We start from the raw sequence: 26,025 nt of genomic DNA on the forward strand, positions 1-26,025 counted from the left end.
GGGGCTCTATAAAACCATTGGAACCATTTCCCTGTTTGACTGCTAGGTGTTATGGGTATTATGACACCTCCACTGTGGGGCTCTATAAAACTATTGGAACCATTTCCCTGTTTGACTGCTAGGTGTTATGGGTATTATGACACTTCCACTGTGGGGCTCTATAAAACCATTGGAACCATTTCCCTGTTTGACCGCTAGGTGTTATGGGTATTATGACACTTCCACTGTGGGGCTCTATAAAACCATTGGAACCATTTCCCTGTTTGACCGCTAGGTGTTATGGGTATTATGACACTTCCACTGTGGGGCTCTATAAAACCATTGGAACCATTTCCCTGTTTGACCGCTAGGTGTTATGGGTATTATGACACTTCCACTGTGGGGCTCTATAAAACCATTGGAACCATTTCCCTGTTTGACCGCTAGGTGTTATGGGTATTATAACACCTCCACTGTGGGGCTCTATAAAACCATTGGAACCATTTCCCTGTTTGACCGCTAGGTGTTATGGGTATTATGACACTTCCACTGTGGGGCTCTATAAAACCATTGGAACCATTTCCCTGTTTGACCGCTAGGTGTTATGGGTATTATAACACCTCCACTGTGGGGCTCTATAAAACCATTGGAACCATTTCCCTGTTTGACCGCTAGGTGTTATGGGTATTATAACACCTCCACTGTGGGGCTCTATAAAACTATTGGAACCATTTCCCTGTTTGACTGCTAGGTGTTATGGGTATTATGACACTTCCACTGTGGGGCTCTATAAAACCATTGGAACCATTTCCCTGTTTGACCGCTAGGTGTTATGGGTATTATAACACCTCCACTGTGGGGCTCTATAAAACTATTGGAACCATTTCCCTGTTTGACTGCTAGGTGTTATGGGTATTATGACACTTCCACTGTGGGGCTCTATAAAACCATTGGAACCATTTCCCTGTTTGACTGCTAGGTGTTATGGGTATTATGACACTTCCACTGTGGGGCTCTATAAAACTATTGGAACCATTTCCCTGTTTGACTGCTAGGTGTTATGGGTATTATGACACCTCCACTGTGGGGCTCTATAAAACTATTGGAAACATTTCCCTGTTTCAACGCTAGGTGTTATGGGTATTATGACACCTCCACTGTGGGGCTCTATAAAACTATTGGAAACATTTCCCTGTTTGACTACTAGGTGTTATGGGTATTATGACACTTCCACTGTGGGGCTCTATAAAACTATTGGAACCATTTCCCTGTTTGACTGCTAGGTGTTATGGGTATTATGACACCTCCACTGTGGGGCTCTATAAAACTATTGGAACCATTTCCCTGTTTGACTGCTAGGTGTTATGGGTATTATGACACCTCCACTGTGGGGCTCTATAAAACTATTGGAACCATTTCCCTGTTTGACTGCTAGGTGTTATGGGTATTATGACACTTCCACTGTGGGGCTCTATAAAACTATTGGAACCATTTCCCTGTTTGACTGCTAGGTGTTATGGGTATTATGACACTTCCACTGTGGGGCTCTATAAAACCATTGGAACCATTTCCCTGTTTGACTGCTAGGTGTTATGGGTATTATGACACTTCCACTGTGGGGCTCTATAAAACCATTGGAACCATTTCCCTGTTTGACCGCTAGGTGTTATGGGTATTATGACACCTCCACTGTGGGGCTCTATAAAACCATTGGAACCATTTCCCTGTTTGACTGCTAGGTGTTATGGGTATTATGACACTTCCACTGTGGGGCTCTATAAAACTATTGGAACCATTTCCCTGTTTGACTGCTAGGTGTTATGGGTATTATGACACTTCCACTGTGGGGCTCTATAAAACTATTGGAACCATTTCCCTGTTTGACTGCTAGGTGTTATGGGTATTATGACACCTCCACTGTGGGGCTCTATAAAACCATTGGAACCATTTCCCTGTTTGACTGCTAGGTGTTATGGGTATTATGACACTTCCACTGCGGGGCTCTATAAAACTATTGGAACCATTTCCCTGTTTGACTGCTAGGTGTTATGGGTATTATGACACTTCCACTGTGGGGCTCTATAAAACTATTGGAACCATTTCCCTGTTTGACTGCTAGGTGTTATGGGTATTATGACACCTCCACTGTGGGGCTCTATAAAACCATTGGAACCATTTCCCTGTTTGACTGCTAGGTGTTATGGGTATTATGACACCTCCACTGTGGGGCTCTATAAAACTATTGGAACCATTTCCCTGTTTGACTGCTAGGTGTTATGGGTATTATGACACCTCCACTGTGGGGCTCTATAAAACTATTGGAACCATTTCCCTGTTTGACTGCTAGGTGTTATGGGTATTATGACACCTCCACTGTGGGGCTCTATAAAACTATTGGAAACATTTCCCTGTTTGACTGCTAGGTGTTATGGGTATTATGACACCTCCACTGTGGGGCTCTATAAAACTATTGGAACCATTTCCCTGTTTGACTGCTAGGTGTTATGGGTATTATGACACCTCCACTGTGGGGCTCTATAAAACCATTGGAACCATTTCCCTGTTTGACTGCTAGGTGTTATGGGTATTATGACACCTCCACTGTGGGGCTCTATAAAACCATTGGAACCATTTCCCTGTTTGACTGCTAGGTGTTATGGGTATTATGACACCTCCACTGTGGGGCTCTATAAAACTATTGGAACCATTTCCCTGTTTGACTGCTAGGTGTTATGGGTATTATGACACCTCCACTGTGGGGCTCTATAAAACCATTGGAACCATTTCCCTGTTTGACTGCTAGGTGTTATGGGTATTATGACACCTCCACTGTGGGGCTCTATAAAACCATTGGAACCATTTCCCTGTTTGACTGCTAGGTGTTATGGGTATTATGACACCTCCACTGTGGGGCTCTATAAAACCATTGGAACCATTTCCCTGTTTGACTGCTAGGTGTTATGGGTATTATGACACCTCCACTGTGGGGCTCTATAAAACTATTGGAACCATTTCCCTGTTTGACTGCTAGGTGTTATGGGTATTATGACACCTCCACTGTGGGGCTCTATAAAACTATTGGAACCATTTCCCTGTTTGACTGCTAGGTGTTATGGGTATTATGACACTTCCACTGTGGGGCTCTATAAAACCATTGGAACCATTTCCCTGTTTGACTGCTAGGTGTTATGGGTATTATGACACCTCCACTGTGGGGCTCTATAAAACTATTGGAACCATTTCCCTGTTTGACTGCTAGGTGTTATGGGTATTATGACACCTCCACTGTGGGGCTCTATAAAACTATTGGAAACATTTCCCTGTTTGACTGCTAGGTGTTATGGGTATTATGACACTTCCACTGTGGGGCTCTATAAAACTATTGGAAACATTTCCCTGTTTGACTGCTAGGTGTTATGGGTATTATGACACCTCCACTGTGGGGCTCTATAAAACTATTGGAACCATTTCCCTGTTTGACTGCTAGGTGTTATGGGTATTATGACACCTCCACTGTGGGGCTCTATAAAACCATTGGAACCATTTCCCTGTTTGACTGCTAGGTGTTATGGGTATTATGACACCTCCACTGTGGGGCTCTATAAAACTATTGGAAACATTTCCCTGTTTGACTGCTAGGTGTTATGGGTATTATGACACCTCCACTGTGGGGCTCTATAAAACCATTGGAACCATTTCCCTGTTTGACTGCTAGGTGTTATGGGTATTATGACACCTCCACTGTGGGGCTCTATAAAACCATTGGAACCATTTCCCTGTTTGACTGCTAGGTGTTATGGGTATTATGACACTTCCACTGTGGGGCTCTATAAAACCATTGGAACCATTTCCCTGTTTGACTGCTAGGTGTTATGGGTATTATGACACTTCCACTGTGGGGCTCTATAAAACCATTGGAACCATTTCCCTGTTTGACTGCTAGGTGTTATGGGTATTATGACACTTCCACTGTGGGGCTCTATAAAACCATTGGAACCATTTCCCTGTTTGACTGCTAGGTGTTATGGGTATTATGACACCTCCACTGTGGGGCTCTATAAAACTATTGGAACCATTTCCCTGTTTGACTGCTAGGTGTTATGGGTATTATGACACCTCCACTGTGGGGCTCTATAAAACCATTGGAACCATTTCCCTGTTTGACTGCTAGGTGTTATGGGTATTATGACACTTCCACTGTGGGGCTCTATAAAACCATTGGAACCATTTCCCTGTTTGACTGCTAGGTGTTATGGGTATTATGACACCTCCACTGTGGGGCTCTATAAAACTATTGGAACCATTTCCCTGTTTGACTGCTAGGTGTTATGGGTATTATGACACTTCCACTGTGGGGCTCTATAAAACCATTGGAACCATTTCCCTGTTTGACCGCTAGGTGTTATGGGTATTATGACACTTCCACTGTGGGGCTCTATAAAACCATTGGAACCATTTCCCTGTTTGACCGCTAGGTGTTATGGGTATTATGACACTTCCACTGTGGGGCTCTATAAAACCATTGGAACCATTTCCCTGTTTGACCGCTAGGTGTTATGGGTATTATGACACTTCCACTGTGGGGCTCTATAAAACCATTGGAACCATTTCCCTGTTTGACCGCTAGGTGTTATGGGTATTATGACACTTCCACTGTGGGGCTCTATAAAACCATTGGAACCATTTCCCTGTTTGACCGCTAGGTGTTATGGGTATTATAACACCTCCACTGTGGGGCTCTATAAAACCATTGGAACCATTTCCCTGTTTGACCGCTAGGTGTTATGGGTATTATGACACTTCCACTGTGGGGCTCTATAAAACCATTGGAACCATTTCCCTGTTTGACCGCTAGGTGTTATGGGTATTATAACACCTCCACTGTGGGGCTCTATAAAACCATTGGAACCATTTCCCTGTTTGACCGCTAGGTGTTATGGGTATTATAACACCTCCACTGTGGGGCTCTATAAAACTATTGGAACCATTTCCCTGTTTGACTGCTAGGTGTTATGGGTATTATGACACTTCCACTGTGGGGCTCTATAAAACCATTGGAACCATTTCCCTGTTTGACCGCTAGGTGTTATGGGTATTATAACACCTCCACTGTGGGGCTCTATAAAACTATTGGAACCATTTCCCTGTTTGACTGCTAGGTGTTATGGGTATTATGACACTTCCACTGTGGGGCTCTATAAAACTATTGGAACCATTTCCCTGTTTGACTGCTAGGTGTTATGGGTATTATGACACTTCCACTGTGGGGCTCTATAAAACCATTGGAACCATTTCCCTGTTTGACTGCTAGGTGTTATGGGTATTATGACACTTCCACTGTGGGGCTCTATAAAACTATTGGAACCATTTCCCTGTTTGACTGCTAGGTGTTATGGGTATTATGACACCTCCACTGTGGGGCTCTATAAAACCATTGGAACCATTTCCCTGTTTGACTGCTAGGTGTTATGGGTATTATGACACTTCCACTGTGGGGCTCTATAAAACTATTGGAACCATTTCCCTGTTTGACTGCTAGGTGTTATGGGTATTATGACACTTCCACTGTGGGGCTCTATAAAACTATTGGAACCATTTCCCTGTTTGACTGCTAGGTGTTATGGGTATTATGACACCTCCACTGTGGGGCTCTATAAAACTATTGGAACCATTTCCCTGTTTGACTGCTAGGTGTTATGGGTATTATGACACCTCCACTGTGGGGCTCTATAAAACTATTGGAACCATTTCCCTGTTTGACTGCTAGGTGTTATGGGTATTATGACACTTCCACTGTGGGGCTCTATAAAACTATTGGAACCATTTCCCTGTTTGACTGCTAGGTGTTATGGGTATTATGACACTTCCACTGTGGGGCTCTATAAAACCATTGGAACCATTTCCCTGTTTGACTGCTAGGTGTTATGGGTATTATGACACCTCCACTGTGGGGCTCTATAAAACCATTGGAACCATTTCCCTGTTTGACTGCTAGGTGTTATGGGTATTATGACACTTCCACTGTGGGGCTCTATAAAACTATTGGAACCATTTCCCTGTTTGACTGCTAGGTGTTATGGGTATTATGACACTTCCACTGTGGGGCTCTATAAAACCATTGGAACCATTTCCCTGTTTGACTGCTAGGTGTTATGGGTATTATGACACCTCCACTGTGGGGCTCTATAAAACCATTGGAACCATTTCCCTGTTTGACTGCTAGGTGTTATGGGTATTATGACACCTCCACTGTGGGGCTCTATAAAACCATTGGAACCATTTCCCTGTTTGACTGCTAGGTGTTATGGGTATTATGACACCTCCACTGTGGGGCTCTATAAAACCATTGGAACCATTTCCCTGTTTGACTGCTAGGTGTTATGGGTATTATGACACCTCCACTGTGGGGCTCTATAAAACTATTGGAACCATTTCCCTGTTTGACTGCTAGGTGTTATGGGTATTATGACACCTCCACTGTGGGGCTCTATAAAACTATTGGAACCATTTCCCTGTTTGACCTCTAGGTGTTATGGGTACTATGACACCTCCACTGTGGGGCTCTATAAAACCATTGGAACCATTTCCCTGTTTGACTGCTAGGTGTTATGGGTATTATGACACCTCCACTGTGGGGCTCTATAAAACTATTGGAACCATTTCCCTGTTTGACTGCTAGGTGTTATGGGTATTATGACACCTCCACTGTGGGGCTCTATAAAACCATTGGAACCATTTCCCTGTTTGACTGCTAGGTGTTATGGGTATTATGACACTTCCACTGTGGGGCTCTATAAAACTATTGGAAACATTTCCCTGTTTGACTGCTAGGTGTTATGGGTATTATGACACCTCCACTGTGGGGCTCTATAAAACCATTGGAACCATTTCCCTGTTTGACTGCTAGGTGTTATGGGTATTATGACACCTCCACTGTGGGGCTCTATAAAACCATTGGAACCATTTCCCTGTTTGACTGCTAGGTGTTATGGGTATTATGACACCTCCACTGTGGGGCTCTATAAAACTATTGGAACCATTTCCCTGTTTGACTGCTAGGTGTTATGGGTATTATGACACCTCCACTGTGGGGCTCTATAAAACTATTGGAACCATTTCCCTGTTTGACCTCTAGGTGTTATGGGTACTATGACACCTCCACTGTGGGGCTCTATAAAACTATTGGAACCATTTCCCTGTTTGACTGCTAGGTGTTATGGGTATTATGACACCTCCACTGTGGGGCTCTATAAAACTATTGGAACCATTTCCCTGTTTGACCTCTAGGTGTTATGGGTACTATGACACCTCCACTGTGGGGCTCTATAAAACCATTGGAACCATTTCCCTGTTTGACTGCTAGGTGTTATGGGTATTATGACACCTCCACTGTGGGGCTCTATAAAACTATTGGAACCATTTCCCTGTTTGACTGCTAGGTGTTATGGGTATTATGACACCTCCACTGTGGGGCTCTATAAAACCATTGGAACCATTTCCCTGTTTGACTGCTAGGTGTTATGGGTATTATGACACTTCCACTGTGGGGCTCTATAAAACTATTGGAAACATTTCCCTGTTTGACTGCTAGGTGTTATGGGTATTATGACACCTCCACTGTGGGGCTCTATAAAACCATTGGAACCATTTCCCTGTTTGACTGCTAGGTGTTATGGGTATTATGACACCTCCACTGTGGGGCTCTATAAAACCATTGGAACCATTTCCCTGTTTGACTGCTAGGTGTTATGGGTATTATGACACCTCCACTGTGGGGCTCTATAAAACTATTGGAACCATTTCCCTGTTTGACTGCTAGGTGTTATGGGTATTATGACACCTCCACTGTGGGGCTCTATAAAACTATTGGAACCATTTCCCTGTTTGACCTCTAGGTGTTATGGGTACTATGACACCTCCACTGTGGGGCTCTATAAAACCATTGGAACCATTTCCCTGTTTGACTGCTAGGTGTTATGGGTATTATGACACCTCCACTGTGGGGCTCTATAAAACTATTGGAACCATTTCCCTGTTTGACTGCTAGGTGTTATGGGTATTATGACACTTCCACTGTGGGGCTCTATAAAACTATTGGAAACATTTCCCTGTTTGACTGCTAGGTGTTATGGGTATTATGACACCTCCACTGTGGGGCTCTATAAAACTATTGGAACCATTTCCCTGTTTGACTGCTAGGTGTTATGGGTATTATGACACCTCCACTGTGGGGCTCTATAAAACCATTGGAACCATTTCCCTGTTTGACTGCTAGGTGTTATGGGTATTATGACACCTCCACTGTGGGGCTCTATAAAACCATTGGAACCATTTCCCTGTTTGACTGCTAGGTGTTATGGGTATTATGACACCTCCACTGTGGGGCTCTATAAAACCATTGGAACCATTTCCCTGTTTGACTGCTAGGTGTTATGGGTATTATGACACCTCCACTGTGGGGCTCTATAAAACCATTGGAACCATTTCCCTGTTTGACTGCTAGGTGTTATGGGTATTATGACACCTCCACTGTGGGGCTCTATAAAACTATTGGAACCATTTCCCTGTTTGACTGCTAGGTGTTATGGGTATTATGACACCTCCACTGTGGGGCTCTATAAAACCATTGGAACCATTTCCCTGTTTGACTGCTAGGTGTTATGGGTATTATGACACCTCCACTGTGGGGCTCTATAAAACCATTGGAACCATTTCCCTGTTTGACTGCTAGGTGTTATGGGTATTATGACACCTCCACTGTGGGGCTCTATAAAACCATTGGAACCATTTCCCTGTTTGACTGCTAGGTGTTATGGGTATTATAACACCTCCACTGTGGGGCTCTATAAAACCATTGGAACCATTTCCCTGTTTGACTGCTAGGTGTTATGGGTATTATGACACCTCCACTGTGGGGCTCTATAAAACCATTGGAACCATTTCCCTGTTTGACTGCTAGGTGTTATGGGTATTATGACACCTCCACTGTGGGGCTCTATAAAACCATTGGAACCATTTCCCTGTTTGACTGCTAGGTGTTATGGGTATTATGACACCTCCACTGTGGGGCTCTATAAAACCATTGGAACCATTTCCCTGTTTGACTGCTAGGTGTTATGGGTATTATGACACCTCCACTGTGGGGCTCTATAAAACCATTGGAACCATTTCCCTGTTTGACTGCTAGGTGTTATGGGTATTATGACACCTCCACTGTGGGGCTCTATAAAACCATTGGAACCATTTCCCTGTTTGACTGCTAGGTGTTATGGGTATTATGACACTTCCACTGTGGGGCTCTATAAAACCATTGGAACCATTTCCCTGTTTGACTGCTAGGTGTTATGGGTATTATGACACCTCCACTGTGGGGCTCTATAAAACCATTGGAAACATTTCCCTGTTTGACTGCTAGGTGTTATGGGTATTATGACACTTCCACTGTGGGGCTCTATAAAACCATTGGAACCATTTCCCTGTTTGACTGCTAGGTGTTATGGGTATTATGACACTTCCACTGTGGGGCTCTATAAAACCATTGGAACCATTTCCCTGTTTGACTGCTAGGTGTTATGGGTATTATGACACCTCCACTGTGGGGCTCTATAAAACTATTGGAACCATTTCCCTGTTTGACTGCTAGGTGTTATGGGTATTATGACAACTGAAATACACAAAATACAAAAAACGCAAATGTGAAAAAATGGTGGATATAGCATTTCGGATATAAACTCTTCATAAATTATTTAAAAAACTGTCACCTCACCTCTTAGATTTGGTGTCATGTTCCCCAGAAGAGGCGCGGCCCCCCTCCTCTCTCTCCCCAGAGAGACTCATTTTAGAGCACTGACCCCTAAACAGAGATACAACATGTTGGTTGTGGTTAACACAGTGACAACTAATTATTGAATGTCAATTGTTCTCATTTATTCATTATCTTTTAGAAATAAAAAATGTACTAACAGATACATGACAAGGTGCTGAGATCACCTTCCTGATGACAAGTGTCTCAGTATCTATGATCTAGGTGAGAGAGAACCTTCCTGATGACAAGTGGCTCTGTATCTATGATCTAGGTGAGAGAGAACCTTCCTGATGACAAGTGGCTCTGTATCTATGATCTAGGTGAGAGAGAACCTTCCTGATGACAAGTGGCTCTGTATCTATGATCTAGGTGAGAGAGAACCTTCCTGATGACAAGTGGCTCTGTATCTATGATCTAGGTGAGAGATCACCTTCCTGATGACAAGTGGCTCTGTATCTATGATCTAGGTGAGAGATCACCTTCCTGATGACAAGTGGCTCTGTATCTATGATCTAGGTGAGAGAGAACCTTCCTGATGACAAGTGGCTCTGTATCTATGATCTAGGTGAGAGATCACCTTCCTGATGACAAGTGGCTCTGTATCTATGATCTAGGTGAGAGATCACCTTCCTGATGACAAGTGGCTCTGTATCTATGATCTAGGTGAGAGAGAACCTTCCTGATGACAAGTGGCTCTGTATCTATGATCTAGGTGAGAGATCACCTTCCTGATGACAAGTGGCTCTGTATCTATGATTTAGGTTAGAGAGAACCTTCCTGATGACAAGTGTCTCTGTATCTATATTCTAGGTTCAGTTGATCTCTGGATGTAATAATATCTGGTCAAAGTCTAGTGACACAACACCATAGTATATCATAACCATAACAGCAGTTTAACCTTTGGCCAGTAAAGGCCACGGCAGACTATAAAATGTAGAATCATAATCATCAGAGTAGCGCAGTGGTCTAAGGCTCTGCATCTCAGTTCTTGAGGTGTTACTACAGACAACCTGGTTTGAATCCAGATTGCATCACAACTGGCTGTGATTGGGAGTCCCATAGGGTGGAAGGTGGTGCACAATTGGCCCAACATCGTCTGGGTTTGGCTGGTGTTGGCCGTCATTGTAAATAAGAATTAGTTTTTAACTGACTCGCCTATTTAATAAATAAATTAATATAATAAATAAATGATGGCTCCAGGTTCAACATACACTAACTTTGAAGTATGCAGTTGGGTCCAAAATTATTGACACCCTTGATAAAGATTAGCAAAGATTACTGTATAAAATACATCATTCAAATACTGAGCTATATTATATGCTAAACAAATGGGAAATTCAATTATTTTATACTAATACAATTTCTCAGAGAAAGAGATTTTGTTTAACAAATCATACTTTTTTTCTCAAAAAGGCAAAATTTGACACCCCTGTTTTCAAACCTTTCAACACCTCCCTTGTGAGGATAACAGCACTGAGCCTTTTTCTAAAATGTTTTATGAGTTGGAGAACACATTGGGAGTGATCTGAGACCATTCCTCCATTCAGAATCCTTCCAAATTGCCTACAGGAAGGTAAAGACAGTGGTGGAATAAGTTCTCAATTGTCAAACCTGAGTAAAAGTAAAAGTACCTTAACAGAAAATGACTCCTAAAAGTGAAAGTTACTCAGTAAAATACTACTTGAGTAAAAGTCTAAAAGGTTCTGGCATTAAATGTACTTAAGTACAGTGGTATAAAAAGTTGAGTAAAAGTAAATGCTATTCATCAAGTTCCTTATATTAAGACTGTACAATTTTCGTATTATTTGTAATTACGGACAGACAGGCGCACACCAACACTCAGACATCATTTACAAACACAGTAGCTGTGAAATATAAATAGTAAAGTAAAGTACAGACAACCAAAAAACACGACTTAAGTTTTAATGAAGTACATCATTATGATGATCCAGGTTCATATTATATCATGTAGAATCATTATGATGATCCAGGTTCATACTATAACATGTAGAATCATTATGATGATCCAGGTTCATATTATATCATTTACACACCGGTCTCTGACTTAAGTTTTAATGAAGTACTTTACACCACTGGGTAAAGGTACAAATAAACACAAAACAAAGAAACAAACTTCCGTCATTGAAGAGGCTTGAATCTTAGTCATTTACACACCATCTCTGACTACTATCCCAACTACAACATTCTACCAACATCAGACGTGAATAATCCCTGGTAGGATCCTTACTATCCCAACTTCAACATTCTACCAACATCAGACATGAATAATCCCTGGTAAGATCCTTACTATCCCAACTTCAACATTCTACCAACATCAGACGTGAATAATCCCTGGTAGGATCCTTACTATCCCAACTACAACATTCTACCAGCATCAGACATGAATAATCCCTGGTAGGATCCTTACTATCCCAACTACAACATTCTACCAACATCAGACGTGAATAATCCCTGGTAGGATCCTTACTATCCCAACTACAACATTCTACCAACATCAGACGTGAATAATCCCTGGTAGGATCCTTACTATCCCAACTACAACATTCTACCAGCATCAGACGTGAATAATCCCTGGTAAGATCCTTACTATCCCAACTTCAACATTCTACCAACATCAGACGTGAATAATCCCTGGTAAAATCCTTACTATGCCAACTACAACATTCTACCAACATCAGACGTGAATAATCCCTGGTAAAATCCTTACTATCCCAACTTCAACATTCTACCAACATCAGACATGAATAATCCCTGGTAGGATCCTTACTATCCCAACTTCAACATTCTACCAACAGACGTGAATAATCCCTGGTAAGATCCTTACTATCCCAACTTCAACATTCTACCAACATCAGACGTGAATAATCCCTGGTAGGATCCTTACTATCCCAACTTCAACATTCTACCAGCATCAGACGTGAATAATCCCTGGTAGGATCCTTACTATCCCAACTACAACATTCTACCAACATCAGACGTGAATAATCCCTGGTAGGATCCTTACTATCCCAACTACAACATTCTACCAACATCAGACGTGAATAATCCCTGGTAAAATCCTTACTGTCCCAACTTCAACATTCTACCAACATCAGACGTGAATAATCCCTGGTAGGATCCTTACTATCCCAACTTCAACATTCTACCAGCATCAAACATGAATAACCCCTGGTAAAATCCTTACTATCCCAACTTCAACATTCTACCAGCATCAGACATGAATAATCCCTGGTAAGATCCTTACTATCCCAACTACAACATTCTACCAACATCCTACATGAATAATCCCTGGTATGATCCTTACTATCCCAACTTCAACATTCTACCAACATCCTACATGAATAATCCCTGGTAGGATCCTTACTATCATAATATCAACATTCTACGAATCCTACATGAATAATCCCTGGTAGGATCCTTACCTTGCAGCCTGAATTCAAAACCAGAATCTTTGTGCTGAGAAAGAAACCCTGGGAAAAGTTTATTCACCTCCCCAAAGTCAAGAGACTTGGTATCATTTGTGTTACTGATTAACTTAGGACAGCATCATTTCTGGCAAAGTCTTGTGACAGTGACCCCATGTCAGCATCATCAGAAAACTAGTTAAAGCTGTTTACGAGAAAAGCCAAGGGTTTACAATCTGTCAGAAACATGTGTATAGGTGGCAGGGAAGTCAGGCGCAGGAGAGTCAAACGGAATGTAATGGAGTCTTTTAATTAGCAGTCCACTAAACCTACTCCAAACACTATATGTGCATAAATAACAAATGGGTACGATGACCTGTCGCGAACCTATACAACTACAACACTGACATAAAACAATCTCTGACAAAAACATGAGGGGAAACAGAGGGTTAAATACACAACAGGTAATGAATGAGATTGAAAACAGGTGTGTAAGAAGACAAGACAAAACCAATGGAAAATGAAAAATGGATCAATGATGGCTAGAAGACCGGTGACTTCGACCACCGAACAAAGAGAGGAAACGACTTTGGTAAAAGTCGTGACAACAATCAAATCGCTGTGTAGCTGCTTTCCTGCAGTCAAATTACCTTATGACCTCAGGTGGAATGTTATTCATATTGTATCATTATTACCTAGTGACCTCATGGTGGAATGTTATTCATATTGTATCATTATTACCTAGTGACCTCATGGTGGAATGTTATTCATATTGTATTATTATTACCTAGTGACCTCATGGTGGAATGTTATTCATATTGTATCATTATTACCTAGTGACCTCATGGTGGAATGTTATTCATATTGTATCACTATTACCTAGTGACCTCATGGTGGAATGTTATTCATATTGTATCATTATTACCTAGTGACCTCATGGTGGAATGTTATTCATATTGTATCATTATTACCTAGTGACCTCATGGTGGAATGTTATTCATATTTTATATAATTTCATAATTAATAAACATTAATTGTTTTTTAAGGCTGAAAATCCGGTGTTTCTCTGCCAAATGGTGTTGTTATATTTCAGTCTTCTGTGATGTATATAAAGTGAATATATTGGGATGCAACTCAACATGTAATATATTTCAGTCTTCTGTGATGTATATAAAGTGAATATATTGGGATGCAACTCAACATGTAATATATTTCAGTCTTCTGTGATGTATATAAAGTGAATATATTGGGATGCAACTCAACATGTAATATATTTCAGTCTTCTGTGATGTATATAAAGTGAATATATTGGGATGCAACTCAACATGTAATATATTTCAGTCTTCTGTGATGTATATAAAGTGAATATATTGGGATGCAACTCAACATGTAATATATTTCAGTCTTCTGTGATGTTTATAAAGTGAATATATTGGGATGCAACTCAACATGTAATATATTTCAGTCTTCTGTGATGTATATAAAGTGTCATATTGGGATGCAACTCAACATGTAATATATTTCAGTCTTCTGTGATGTATATAAAGTGAATATATTGGGATGCAACTCAACATGTAATATATTTCAGTCTTCTGTGATGTTTATAAAGTGAATATATTGGGATGCAACTCAACATGTAATATATTTCAGTCTTCTGTGATGTATATAAAGTGTCATATTGGGATGCAACTCAACATGTAATATATTTCAGTCTTCTGTGATGTATATAAAGTGAATATATTGGGATGCAACTCAACATGTAATATATTTCAGTCTTCTGTGATGTATATAAAGTGAATATATTGGGATGCAACTCAACATGTAATATATTTCAGTCTTCTGTGATGTATATAAAGTGTCATATTGGGATGCAACTCAACATGTAATATATTTCAGTCTTCTGTGATGTATATAAAGTTAATATATTGGGATGCAACTCAACATGTAATATATTTCAGTCTTCTGTGATGTATATAAAGTGAATATATTGGGATGCAACTCAACATGTAATATATTTCAGTCTTCTGTGATGTATATAAAGTGTCATATTGGGATGCAACTCAACATTTAATATATTTCAGTCTTCTGTGATGTATATAAAGTGAATATATTGGGATGCAACTCAACATGTAATATATTTCAGTCTTCTGTGATGTATATAAAGTGTCATATTGGGATGCAACTCAACATGTAATATATTTCAGTCTTCTGTGATGTATATAAAGTGTCATATTGGGATGCAACTCAACATGTAATATATTTCAGTCTTCTGTGATGTATATAAAGTGAATATATTGGGATGCAACTCAACATGTAATATATTTCAGTCTACTGTGATGTATATAAAGTTAATATATTGGGATACAACTCAACATGTAATATATTTCAGTCTTCTGTGATGTATATAAAGTGTCATATTGGGATGCAACTCAACATGTAATATATTTCAGTCTTCTGTGATGTATATAAAGTGAATATATTGGGATGCAACTCAACATGTAATATATTTCAGTCTACTGTGATGTATATAAAGTGTCATATTGGGATGCAACTCAACATGTAATATATTTCAGTCTTCTGTGATGTTTATAAAGTGTCATATTGGGATGCAACTCAACATGTAATATATTTCAGTCTTCTGTGATGTATATGAAGTTAATATATTGGGATGCAACTCAACATGTAATATATTTCAGTCTACTGTGATGTATATAAAGTTAATATATTGGGATGCAACTCAACATGTAATATATTTCAGTCTACTGTGATGTATATAAAGTGAATATATTGGGATGCAACTCAACATGTAATATATTTCAGTCTTCTGTGATGTTTATAAAGTGTCATATTGGGATGCAACTCAACATGTAATATATTTCAGTCTTCTGTGATGTATATAAAGTGTCATATTGGGATGCAACTCAACATGTAATATATTTCAGTCTACTGTGATGTATATAAAGTGAATATATTGGGATACAACTCAACATGTAATATATTTCAGTCTTCTGTGATGTATATAAAGTGTCATATTGGGATGCAACTCAACATGTAATATATTTCAGTCTTCTGTGATGTATATAAAGTGTCATATTGGGATGCAACTCAACATGTAATATATTTCAGTCTACTGTGATGTATATAAAGTGAATATATTGGGATGCAACTCAACATGTAATATATTTCAGTCTTCTGTGATGTATATAAAGTGTCATATTGGGATGCAACTCAACATGTAATATATTTCAGTCTTCTGTGATGTATATAAAGTGAATATATTGGGATGCAACTCAACATGTAATATATTTCAGTCTACTGTGATGTATATAAAGTGAATATATTGGGATGCAACTCAACATGTAATATATTTCAGTCTTCTGTGATGTATATAAAGTGTCATATTGGGATGCAACTCAACATGTAATATATTTCAGTCTTCTGTGATGTATATAAAGTGAATATATTGGGATGCAACTCAACATGTAATATATTTCAGTCTTCTGTGATGTATATAAAGTGAATATATTGGGATGCAACTCAACATGTAATATATTTCAGTCTTCTGTGATGTATATAAAGTGAATATATTGGGATGCAACTCAACATGTAATATATTTCAGTCTTCTGTGATGTTTATAAAGTGTCATATTGGGATGCAACTCAACATGTAATATATTTCAGTCTACTGTGATGTATATAAAGTTAATATATTGGGATACAACTCAACATGTAATATATTTCAGTCTTCTGTGATGTATATAAAGTGTCATATTGGGATGCAACTCAACATGTAATATATTTCAGTCTTCTGTGATGTATATAAAGTGAATATATTGGGATGCAACTCAACATGTAATATATTTCAGTCTTCTGTGATGTATATAAAGTGAATATATTGGGATGCAACTCAACATGTAATATATTTCAGTCTTCTGTGATGTTTATAAAGTGTCATATTGGGATGCAACTCAACATGTAATATATTTCAGTCTTCTGTGATGTATATAAAGTGTCATATTGGGATGCAACTCAACATGTAATATATTTCAGTCTTCTGTGATGTATATAAAGTGTCATATTGGGATGCAACTCAACATGTAATATATTTCAGTCTACTGTGATGTATATAAAGTGTCATATTGGGATGCAACTCAACATGTAATATATTTCAGTCTTCTGTGATGTATATAAAGTGTCATATTGGGATGCAACTCAACATGTAATATATTTCAGTCTACTGTGATGTATATAAAGTGAATATATTGGGATGCAACTCAACATGTAATATATTTCAGTCTACTGTGATGTTTATAAAGTGTCATATTGGGATGCAACTCAACATGTAATATATTTCAGTCTACTGTGATGTATATAAAGTGTCATATTGGGATGCAACTCAACATGTAATATATTTCAGTCTTCTGTGATGTTTATAAAGTGTCATATTGGGATGCAACTCAACATGTAATATATTTCAGTCTTCTGTGATGTATATAAAGTGAATATATTGGGATGCAACTCAACATGTAATATATTTCAGTCTTCTGTGATGTATATAAAGTGAATATATTGGGATGCAACTCAACATGTAATATATTTCAGTCTACTGTGATGTATATAAAGTGTCATATTGGGATGCAACTCAACATGTAATATATTTCAGTCTTCTGTGATGTATATAAAGTGAATATATTGGGATGCAACTCAACATGTAATATATTTCAGTCTTCTGTGATGTATATAAAGTGAATATATTGGGATGCAACTCAACATGTAATATATTTCAGTCTTCTGTGATGTATATAAAGTGAATATATTGGGATGCAACTCAACATGTAATATATTTCAGTCTTCTGTGATGTATATAAAGTGAATATATTGGGATGCAACTCAACATGTAATATATTTCAGTCTTCTGTGATGTATATAAAGTGAATATATTGGGATGCAACTCAACATGTAATATATTTCAGTCTTCTGTGATGTTTATAAAGTGTCATATTGGGATGCAACTCAACATGTAATATATTTCAGTCTACTGTGATGTATATAAAGTTAATATATTGGGATACAACTCAACATGTAATATATTTCAGTCTTCTGTGATGTATATAAAGTGTCATATTGGGATGCAACTCAACATGTAATATATTTCAGTCTTCTGTGATGTATATAAAGTGAATATATTGGGATGCAACTCAACATGTAATATATTTCAGTCTTCTGTGATGTATATAAAGTGAATATATTGGGATGCAACTCAACATGTAATATATTTCAGTCTTCTGTGATGTTTATAAAGTGTCATATTGGGATGCAACTCAACATGTAATATATTTCAGTCTTCTGTGATGTATATAAAGTGTCATATTGGGATGCAACTCAACATGTAATATATTTCAGTCTTCTGTGATGTATATAAAGTGTCATATTGGGATGCAACTCAACATGTAATATATTTCAGTCTACTGTGATGTATATAAAGTGTCATATTGGGATGCAACTCAACATGTAATATATTTCAGTCTACTGTGATGTTTATAAAGTGTCATATTGGGATGCAACTCAACATGTAATATATTTCAGTCTACTGTGATGTATATAAAGTGTCATATTGGGATGCAACTCAACATGTAATATATTTCAGTCTTCTGTGATGTTTATAAAGTGTCATATTGGGATGCAACTCAACATGTAATATATTTCAGTCTTCTGTGATGTATATAAAGTGAATATATTGGGATGCAACTCAACATGTAATATATTTCAGTCTTCTGTGATGTATATAAAGTGAATATATTGGGATGCAACTCAACATGTAATATATTTCAGTCTACTGTGATGTATATAAAGTGTCATATTGGGATGCAACTCAACATGTAATATATTTCAGTCTTCTGTGATGTATATAAAGTGAATATATTGGGATGCAACTCAACATGTAATATATTTCAGTCTTCTGTGATGTATATAAAGTGAATATATTGGGATGCAACTCAACATGTAATATATTTCAGTCTTCTGTGATGTATATAAAGTGTCATATTGGGATGCAACTCAACATGTAATATATTTCAGTCTTCTGTGATGTTTATAAAGTGTCATATTGGGATGCAACTCAACATGTAATATATTTCAGTCTTCTGTGATGTATATAAAGTGAATATATTGGGATGCAACTCAACATGTAATATATTTCAGTCTTCTGTGATGTATATAAAGTGTCATATTGGGATGCAACTCAACATGTAATATATTTCAGTCTACTGTGATGTATATAAAGTGAATATATTGGGATGCAACTCAACATGTAATATATTTCAGTCTACTGTGATGTATATAAAGTGAATATATTGGGATGCAACTCAACATGTAATATATTTCAGTCTTCTGTGATGTATATAAAGTGTCATATTGGGATACAACTCAACATGTAATATATTTCAGTCTTCTGTGATGTATATAAAGTGTCATATTGGGATGCAACTCAACATGTAATATATTTCAGTCTACTGTGATGTTTATAAAGTGTCATATTGGGATGCAACTCAACATGTAATATATTTCAGTCTTCTGTGATGTATATAAAGTGAATATATTGGGATGCAACTCAACATGTAATATATTTCAGTCTTCTGTGATGTATATAAAGTGAATATATTGGGATGCAACTCAACATGTAATATATTTCAGTCTTCTGTGATGTATATAAAGTTAATATATTGGGATGCAACTCAACATGTAATATATTTCAGTCTTCTGTGATGTATATAAAGTTAATATATTGGGATGCAACTCAACATGTAATATATTTCAGTCTTCTGTGATGTTTATAAAGTGTCATATTGGGATGCAACTCAACATGTAATATATTTCAGTCTTCTGTGATGTTTATAAAGTGTCATATTGGGATGCAACTCAACATGTAATATATTTCAGTCTTCTGTGATGTATATAAAGTGAATATATTGGGATGCAACTCAACATGTAATATATTTCAGTCTTCTGTGATGTATATAAAGTGAATATATTGGGATGCAACTCAACATGTAATATATTTCAGTCTTCTGTGATGTATATAAAGTGTCATATTGGGATGCAACTCAACATTTAATATATTTCAGTCTTCTGTGATGTTTATAAAGTGTCATATTGGGATGCAACTCAACATGTAATATATTTCAGTCTTCTGTGATGTATATAAAGTTAATATATTGGGATACAACTCAACATGTAATATATTTCAGTCTTCTGTGATGTATATAAAGTGTCATATTGGGATGCAACTCAACATGTAATATATTTCAGTCTTCTGTGATGTATATAAAGTGAATATATTGGGATGCAACTCAACATGTAATATATTTCAGTCTACTGTGATGTTTATAAAGTGTCATATTGGGATGCAACTCAACATGTAATATATTTCAGTCTTCTGTGATGTATATAAAGTGTCATATTGGGATGCAACTCAACATGTAATATATTTCAGTCTACTGTGATGTTTATAAAGTGTCATATTGGGATGCAACTCAACATGTAATATATTTCAGTCTTCTGTGATGTATATAAAGTGAATATATTGGGATGCAACTCAACATGTAATATATTTCAGTCTTCTGTGATGTATATAAAGTGAATATATTGGGATGCAACTCAACATGTAATATATTTCAGTCTTCTGTGATGTATATAAAGTTAATATATTGGGATACAACTCAACATGTAATATATTTCAGTCTACTGTGATGTATATAAAGTGTCATATTGGGATACAACTCAACATGTAATATATTTCAATCTACTGTGATGTATATAAAGTGTCATATTGGGATGCAACTCAACATGTAATATATTTCAGTCTTCTGTGATGTTTATAAAGTGTCATATTGGGATGCAACTCAACATGTAATATATTTCAGTCTACTGTGATGTATATAAAGTGAATATATTGGGATGCAACTCAACATGTAATATATTTCAGTCTTCTGTGATGTTTATAAAGTTAATATATTGGGATGCAACTCAACATGTAATATATTTCAGTCTTCTGTGATGTATATAAAGTGAATATATTGGGATGCAACTCAACATGTAATATATTTCAGTCTTCTGTGATGTATATAAAGTGTCATATTGGGATGCAACTCAACATGTAATATATTTCAGTCTACTGTGATGTATATAAAGTGAATATATTGGGATGCAACTCAACATGTAATATATTTCAGTCTTCTGTGATGTATATAAAGTGAATATATTGGGATGCAACTCAACATGTAATATATTTCAGTCTTCTGTGATGTATATAAAGTGAATATATTGGGATACAACTCAACATGTAATATATTTCAGTCTTCTGTGATGTATATAAAGTGAATATATTGGGATGCAACTCAACATGTAATATATTTCAGTCTTCTGTGATGTATATAAAGTGTCATATTGGGATGCAACTCAACATGTAATATATTTCAGTCTTCTGTGATGTATATAAAGTGTCATATTGGGATGCAACTCAACATGTAATATATTTCAGTCTTCTGTGATGTATATAAAGTGTCATATTGGGATGCAACTCAACATGTAATATATTTCAGTCTTCTGTGATGTATATAAAGTGTCATATTGGGATGCAACTCAACATGTAATATATTTCAGTCTTCTGTGATGTATATAAAGTGTCATATTGGGATGCAACTCAACATGTAATATATTTCAGTCTTCTGTGATGTTTATAAAGTGTCATATTGGGATGCAACTCAACATGTAATATATTTCAGTCTACTGTAATGTATATAAAGTGAATATATTGGGATACAACTCAACATGTAATATATTTCAGTCTTCTGTGATGTATATAAAGTGTCATATTGGGATGCAACTCAACATGTAATATATTTCAGTCTTCTGTGATGTATATAAAGTTAATATATTGGGATGCAACTCAACATGTAATATATTTCAGTCTTCTGTGATGTATATAAAGTGTCATATTGGGATGCAACTCAACATGTAATATATTTCAGTCTACTGTGATGTATATAAAGTGTAATAATGGGATGCAACTCAACATGTAATATATTTCAGTCTACTGTGATGTATATAAAGTGTCATATTGGGATGCAACTCAACATGTAATATATTTCAGTCTTCTGTGATGTATATAAAGTGTCATATTGGGATACAACTCAACATGTAATATATTTCAGTCTTCTGTGATGTATATAAAGTTAATATATTGGGATGCAACTCAACATGTAATATATTTCAGTCTACTGTGATGTATATAAAGTGTCATAATGGGATGCAACTCAACATGTAATATATTTCAGTCTTCTGTGATGTATATAAAGTGTCATATTGGGATACAACTCAACATGTAATATATTTCAGTCTTCTGTGATGTATATAAAGTTAATATATTGGGATGCAACTCAACATGTAATATATTTCAGTCTTCTGTGATGTATATAAAGTTAATATATTGGGATACAACTCAACATGTAATATATTTCAGTCTTCTGTGATGTATATAAAGTGTCATATTGGGATGCAACTCAACATGTAATATATTTCAGTCTTCTGTGATGTATATAAAGTTAATATATTGGGATACAACTCAACATGTAATATATTTCAGTCTTCTGTGATGTTTATAAAGTGTCATATTGGGATGCAACTCAACATGTAATATATTTCAGTCTTCTGTGATGTATATAAAGTGTCATATTGGGATGCAACTCAACATGTAATATATTTCAGTCTTCTGTGATGTATATAAAGTTAATATATTGGGATACAACTCAACATGTAATATATTTCAGTCTTCTGTGATGTATATAAAGTGTCATATTGGGATGCAACTCAACATGTAATATATTTCAGTCTTCTGTGATGTATATAAAGTGTCATATTGGGATGCAACTCAACATGTAATATATTTCAGTCTTCTGTGATGTATATAAAGTGAATATAATGGGATGCAACTCAACATGTAATATATTTCAGTCTTCTGTGATGTATATAAAGTGTCATATTGGGATGCAACTCAACATGTAATATATTTCAGTCTTCTGTGATGTATATAAAGTGAATATATTGGGATACAACTCAACATGTAATATATTTCAGTCTTCTGTGATGTATATAAAGTGTCATATTGGGATGCAACTCAACATGTAATATATTTCAGTCTACTGTGATGTATATAAAGTGTCATATTGGGATGCAACTCAACATGTAATATATTTCAGTCTTCTGTGATGTTTATAAAGTTAATATATTGGGATACAACTCAACATGTAATATATTTCAGTCTTCTGTGATGTATATAAAGTGAATATATTGGGATGCAACTCAACATGTAATATATTTCAGTCTTCTGTGATGTATATAAAGTGTCATATTGGGATGCAACTCAACATGTAATATATTTCAGTCTTCTGTGATGTATATAAAGTGAATATATTGGGATGCAACTCAACATGTAATATATTTCAGTCTACTGTGATGTATATAAAGTGTCATATTGGGATGCAACTCAACATGTAATATATTTCAGTCTTCTGTGATGTATATAAAGTGAATATATTGGGATGCAACTCAACATGTAATATATTTCAGTCTTCTGTGATGTATATAAAGTGTCATATTGGGATGCAACTCAACATGTAATATATTTCAGTCTTCTGTGATGTATATAAAGTGTCATATTGGGATGCAACTACACATGTAATATATTTCAGTCTACTGTGATGTATATAAAGTGAATATATTGGGATGCAACTCAACATGTAATATATTTCAGTCTTCTGTGATGTATATAAAGTGAATATATTGGGATGCAACTCAACATGTAATATATTTCAGTCTTCTGTGATGTATATAAAGTGTCATATTGGGATGCAACTCAACATGTAATATATTTCAGTCTTCTGTGATGTATATAAAGTGTCATATTGGGATGCAACTACACATGTAATATATTTCAGTCTACTGTGATGTATATAAAGTGAATATATTGGGATGCAACTCAACATGTAATATATTTCAGTCTTCTGTGATGTATATAAAGTGTCATATTGGGATGCAACTCAACATGTAATATATTTCAGTCTTCTGTGATGTTTATAAAGTGTCATATTGGGATGCAACTCAACATGTAATATATTTCAGTCTTCTGTGATGTATATAAAGTGTCATATTGGGATACAACTCAACATGTAATATATTTCAGTCTACTGTGATGTATATAAAGTGTCATATTGGGATGCAACTCAACATGTAATATATTTCAGTCTTCTGTGATGTATATAAAGTGTCATATTGGGATGCAACTCAACATGTAATATATTTCAGTCTTCTGTGATGTATATAAAGTTAATATATTGGGATGCAACTCAACATGTAATATATTTCAGTCTACTGTGATGTATATAAAGTGTCATATTGGGATGCAACTCAACATGTAATATATTTCAGTCTTCTGTGATGTTTATAAAGTTAATATATTGGGATACAACTCAACATGTAATATATTTCAGTCTTCTGTGATGTATATAAAGTGAATATATTGGGATGCAACTCAACATGTAATATATTTCAGTCTTCTGTGATGTATATAAAGTGTCATATTGGGATGCAACTCAACATGTAATATATTTCAGTCTTCTGTGATGTATATAAAGTGTCATATTGGGATGCAACTACACATGTAATATATTTCAGTCTACTGTGATGTATATAAAGTGAATATATTGGGATGCAACTCAACATGTAATATATTTCAGTCTTCTGTGATGTATATAAAGTGAATATATTGGGATACAACTCAACATGTAATATATTTCAGTCTACTGTGATGTATATAAAGTGTCATATTGGGATGCAACTCAACATGTAATATATTTCAGTCTTCTGTGATGTATATAAAGTGAATATATTGGGATGCAACTCAACATGTAATATATTTCAGTCTTCTGTGATGTATATAAAGTTAATATATTGGGATGCAACTCAACATGTAATATATTTCAGTCTTCTGTGATGTTTATAAAGTGTCATATTGGGATGCAACTCAACATGTAATATATTTCAGTCTTCTGTGATGTATATAAAGTGTCATATTGGGATGCAACTCAACATGTAATATATTTCAGTCTTCTGTGATGTTTATAAAGTGTCATATTGGGATGCAACTCAACATGTAATATATTTCAGTCTTCTGTGATGTTTATAAAGTGTCATATTGGGATGCAACTCAACATGTAATATATTTCAGTCTTCTGTGATGTTTATAAAGTGTCATATTGGGATGCAACTCAACATGTAATATATTTCAGTCTACTGTGATGTATATAAAGTGTCATATTGGGATGCAACTCAACATGTAATATATTTCAGTCTTCTGTGATGTATATAAAGTGTCATATTGGGATGCAACTCAACATGTAATATATTTCAGTCTACTGTGATGTATATAAAGTGAATATATTGGGATGCAACTCAACATGTAATATATTTCAGTCTTCTGTGATGTATATAAAGTGAATATATTGGGATGCAACTCAACATGTAATATATTTCAGTCTTCTGTGATGTATATAAAGTGAATATATTGGGATGCAACTCAACATGTAATATATTTCAGTCTTCTGTGATGTATATAAAGTGTCATATTGGGATACAACTCAACATGTAATATATTTCAGTCTTCTGTGATGTTTATAAAGTGTCATATTGGGATGCAACTCAACATGTAATATATTTCAGTCTTCTGTGATGTATATAAAGTGTCATATTGGGATACAACTC

The 26,025-nt window shown here is 36.4% G+C and overlaps 5 protein-coding genes across 9 annotated transcripts in view; 1 reads left to right on the plus strand and 4 right to left on the minus strand.

Annotated features, from left to right (window-relative positions):
- The window catches only part of LOC110516333 (NLR family CARD domain-containing protein 3-like), a 369,172-nt gene that overhangs the window by 293,846 nt on the left and 49,301 nt on the right, over positions 1-26,025 (minus strand). The window lies entirely within an intron of this gene.
- LOC149979039 (NLR family CARD domain-containing protein 3-like) overlaps positions 1-26,025 on the minus strand; it is a 316,914-nt gene that overhangs the window by 241,601 nt on the left and 49,288 nt on the right. The window lies entirely within an intron of this gene.
- The window catches only part of LOC149979040 (NLR family CARD domain-containing protein 3-like), a 418,685-nt gene that overhangs the window by 130,569 nt on the left and 262,091 nt on the right, over positions 1-26,025 (plus strand). The gene's annotated exons all lie outside the window — the stretch shown is intronic.
- Positions 1-26,025, minus strand: part of LOC118938464 (NLR family CARD domain-containing protein 3) — a 176,433-nt gene that overhangs the window by 101,152 nt on the left and 49,256 nt on the right. The window lies entirely within an intron of this gene.
- LOC110487472 (NLR family CARD domain-containing protein 3-like) overlaps positions 1-26,025 on the minus strand; it is a 266,553-nt gene that overhangs the window by 73,198 nt on the left and 167,330 nt on the right. For 4 of the 5 annotated variants that reach the window (XM_090197840.1, XM_090197838.1, XM_090197842.1 and 1 more), the window contains one exon: positions 9,746-9,832. In XM_090197840.1, the coding sequence (XP_090053966.1) occupies positions 9,746-9,816 (71 nt within the window). In that variant the 5' untranslated portion in view covers positions 9,817-9,832. Of the gene's footprint in view, positions 1-9,745; positions 9,833-13,227; positions 13,333-26,025 lie in introns of those variants that run through there. The other variant, XM_090197839.1, reaches the window with a different exon arrangement.

Source organism: Oncorhynchus mykiss, chromosome 13, assembly GCF_057628025.1.
Source record: "Oncorhynchus mykiss isolate SJ-2025 chromosome 13, ASM5762802v1, whole genome shotgun sequence".
NCBI classification, from domain to species: Eukaryota; Metazoa; Chordata; class Actinopteri; order Salmoniformes; family Salmonidae; genus Oncorhynchus; species Oncorhynchus mykiss.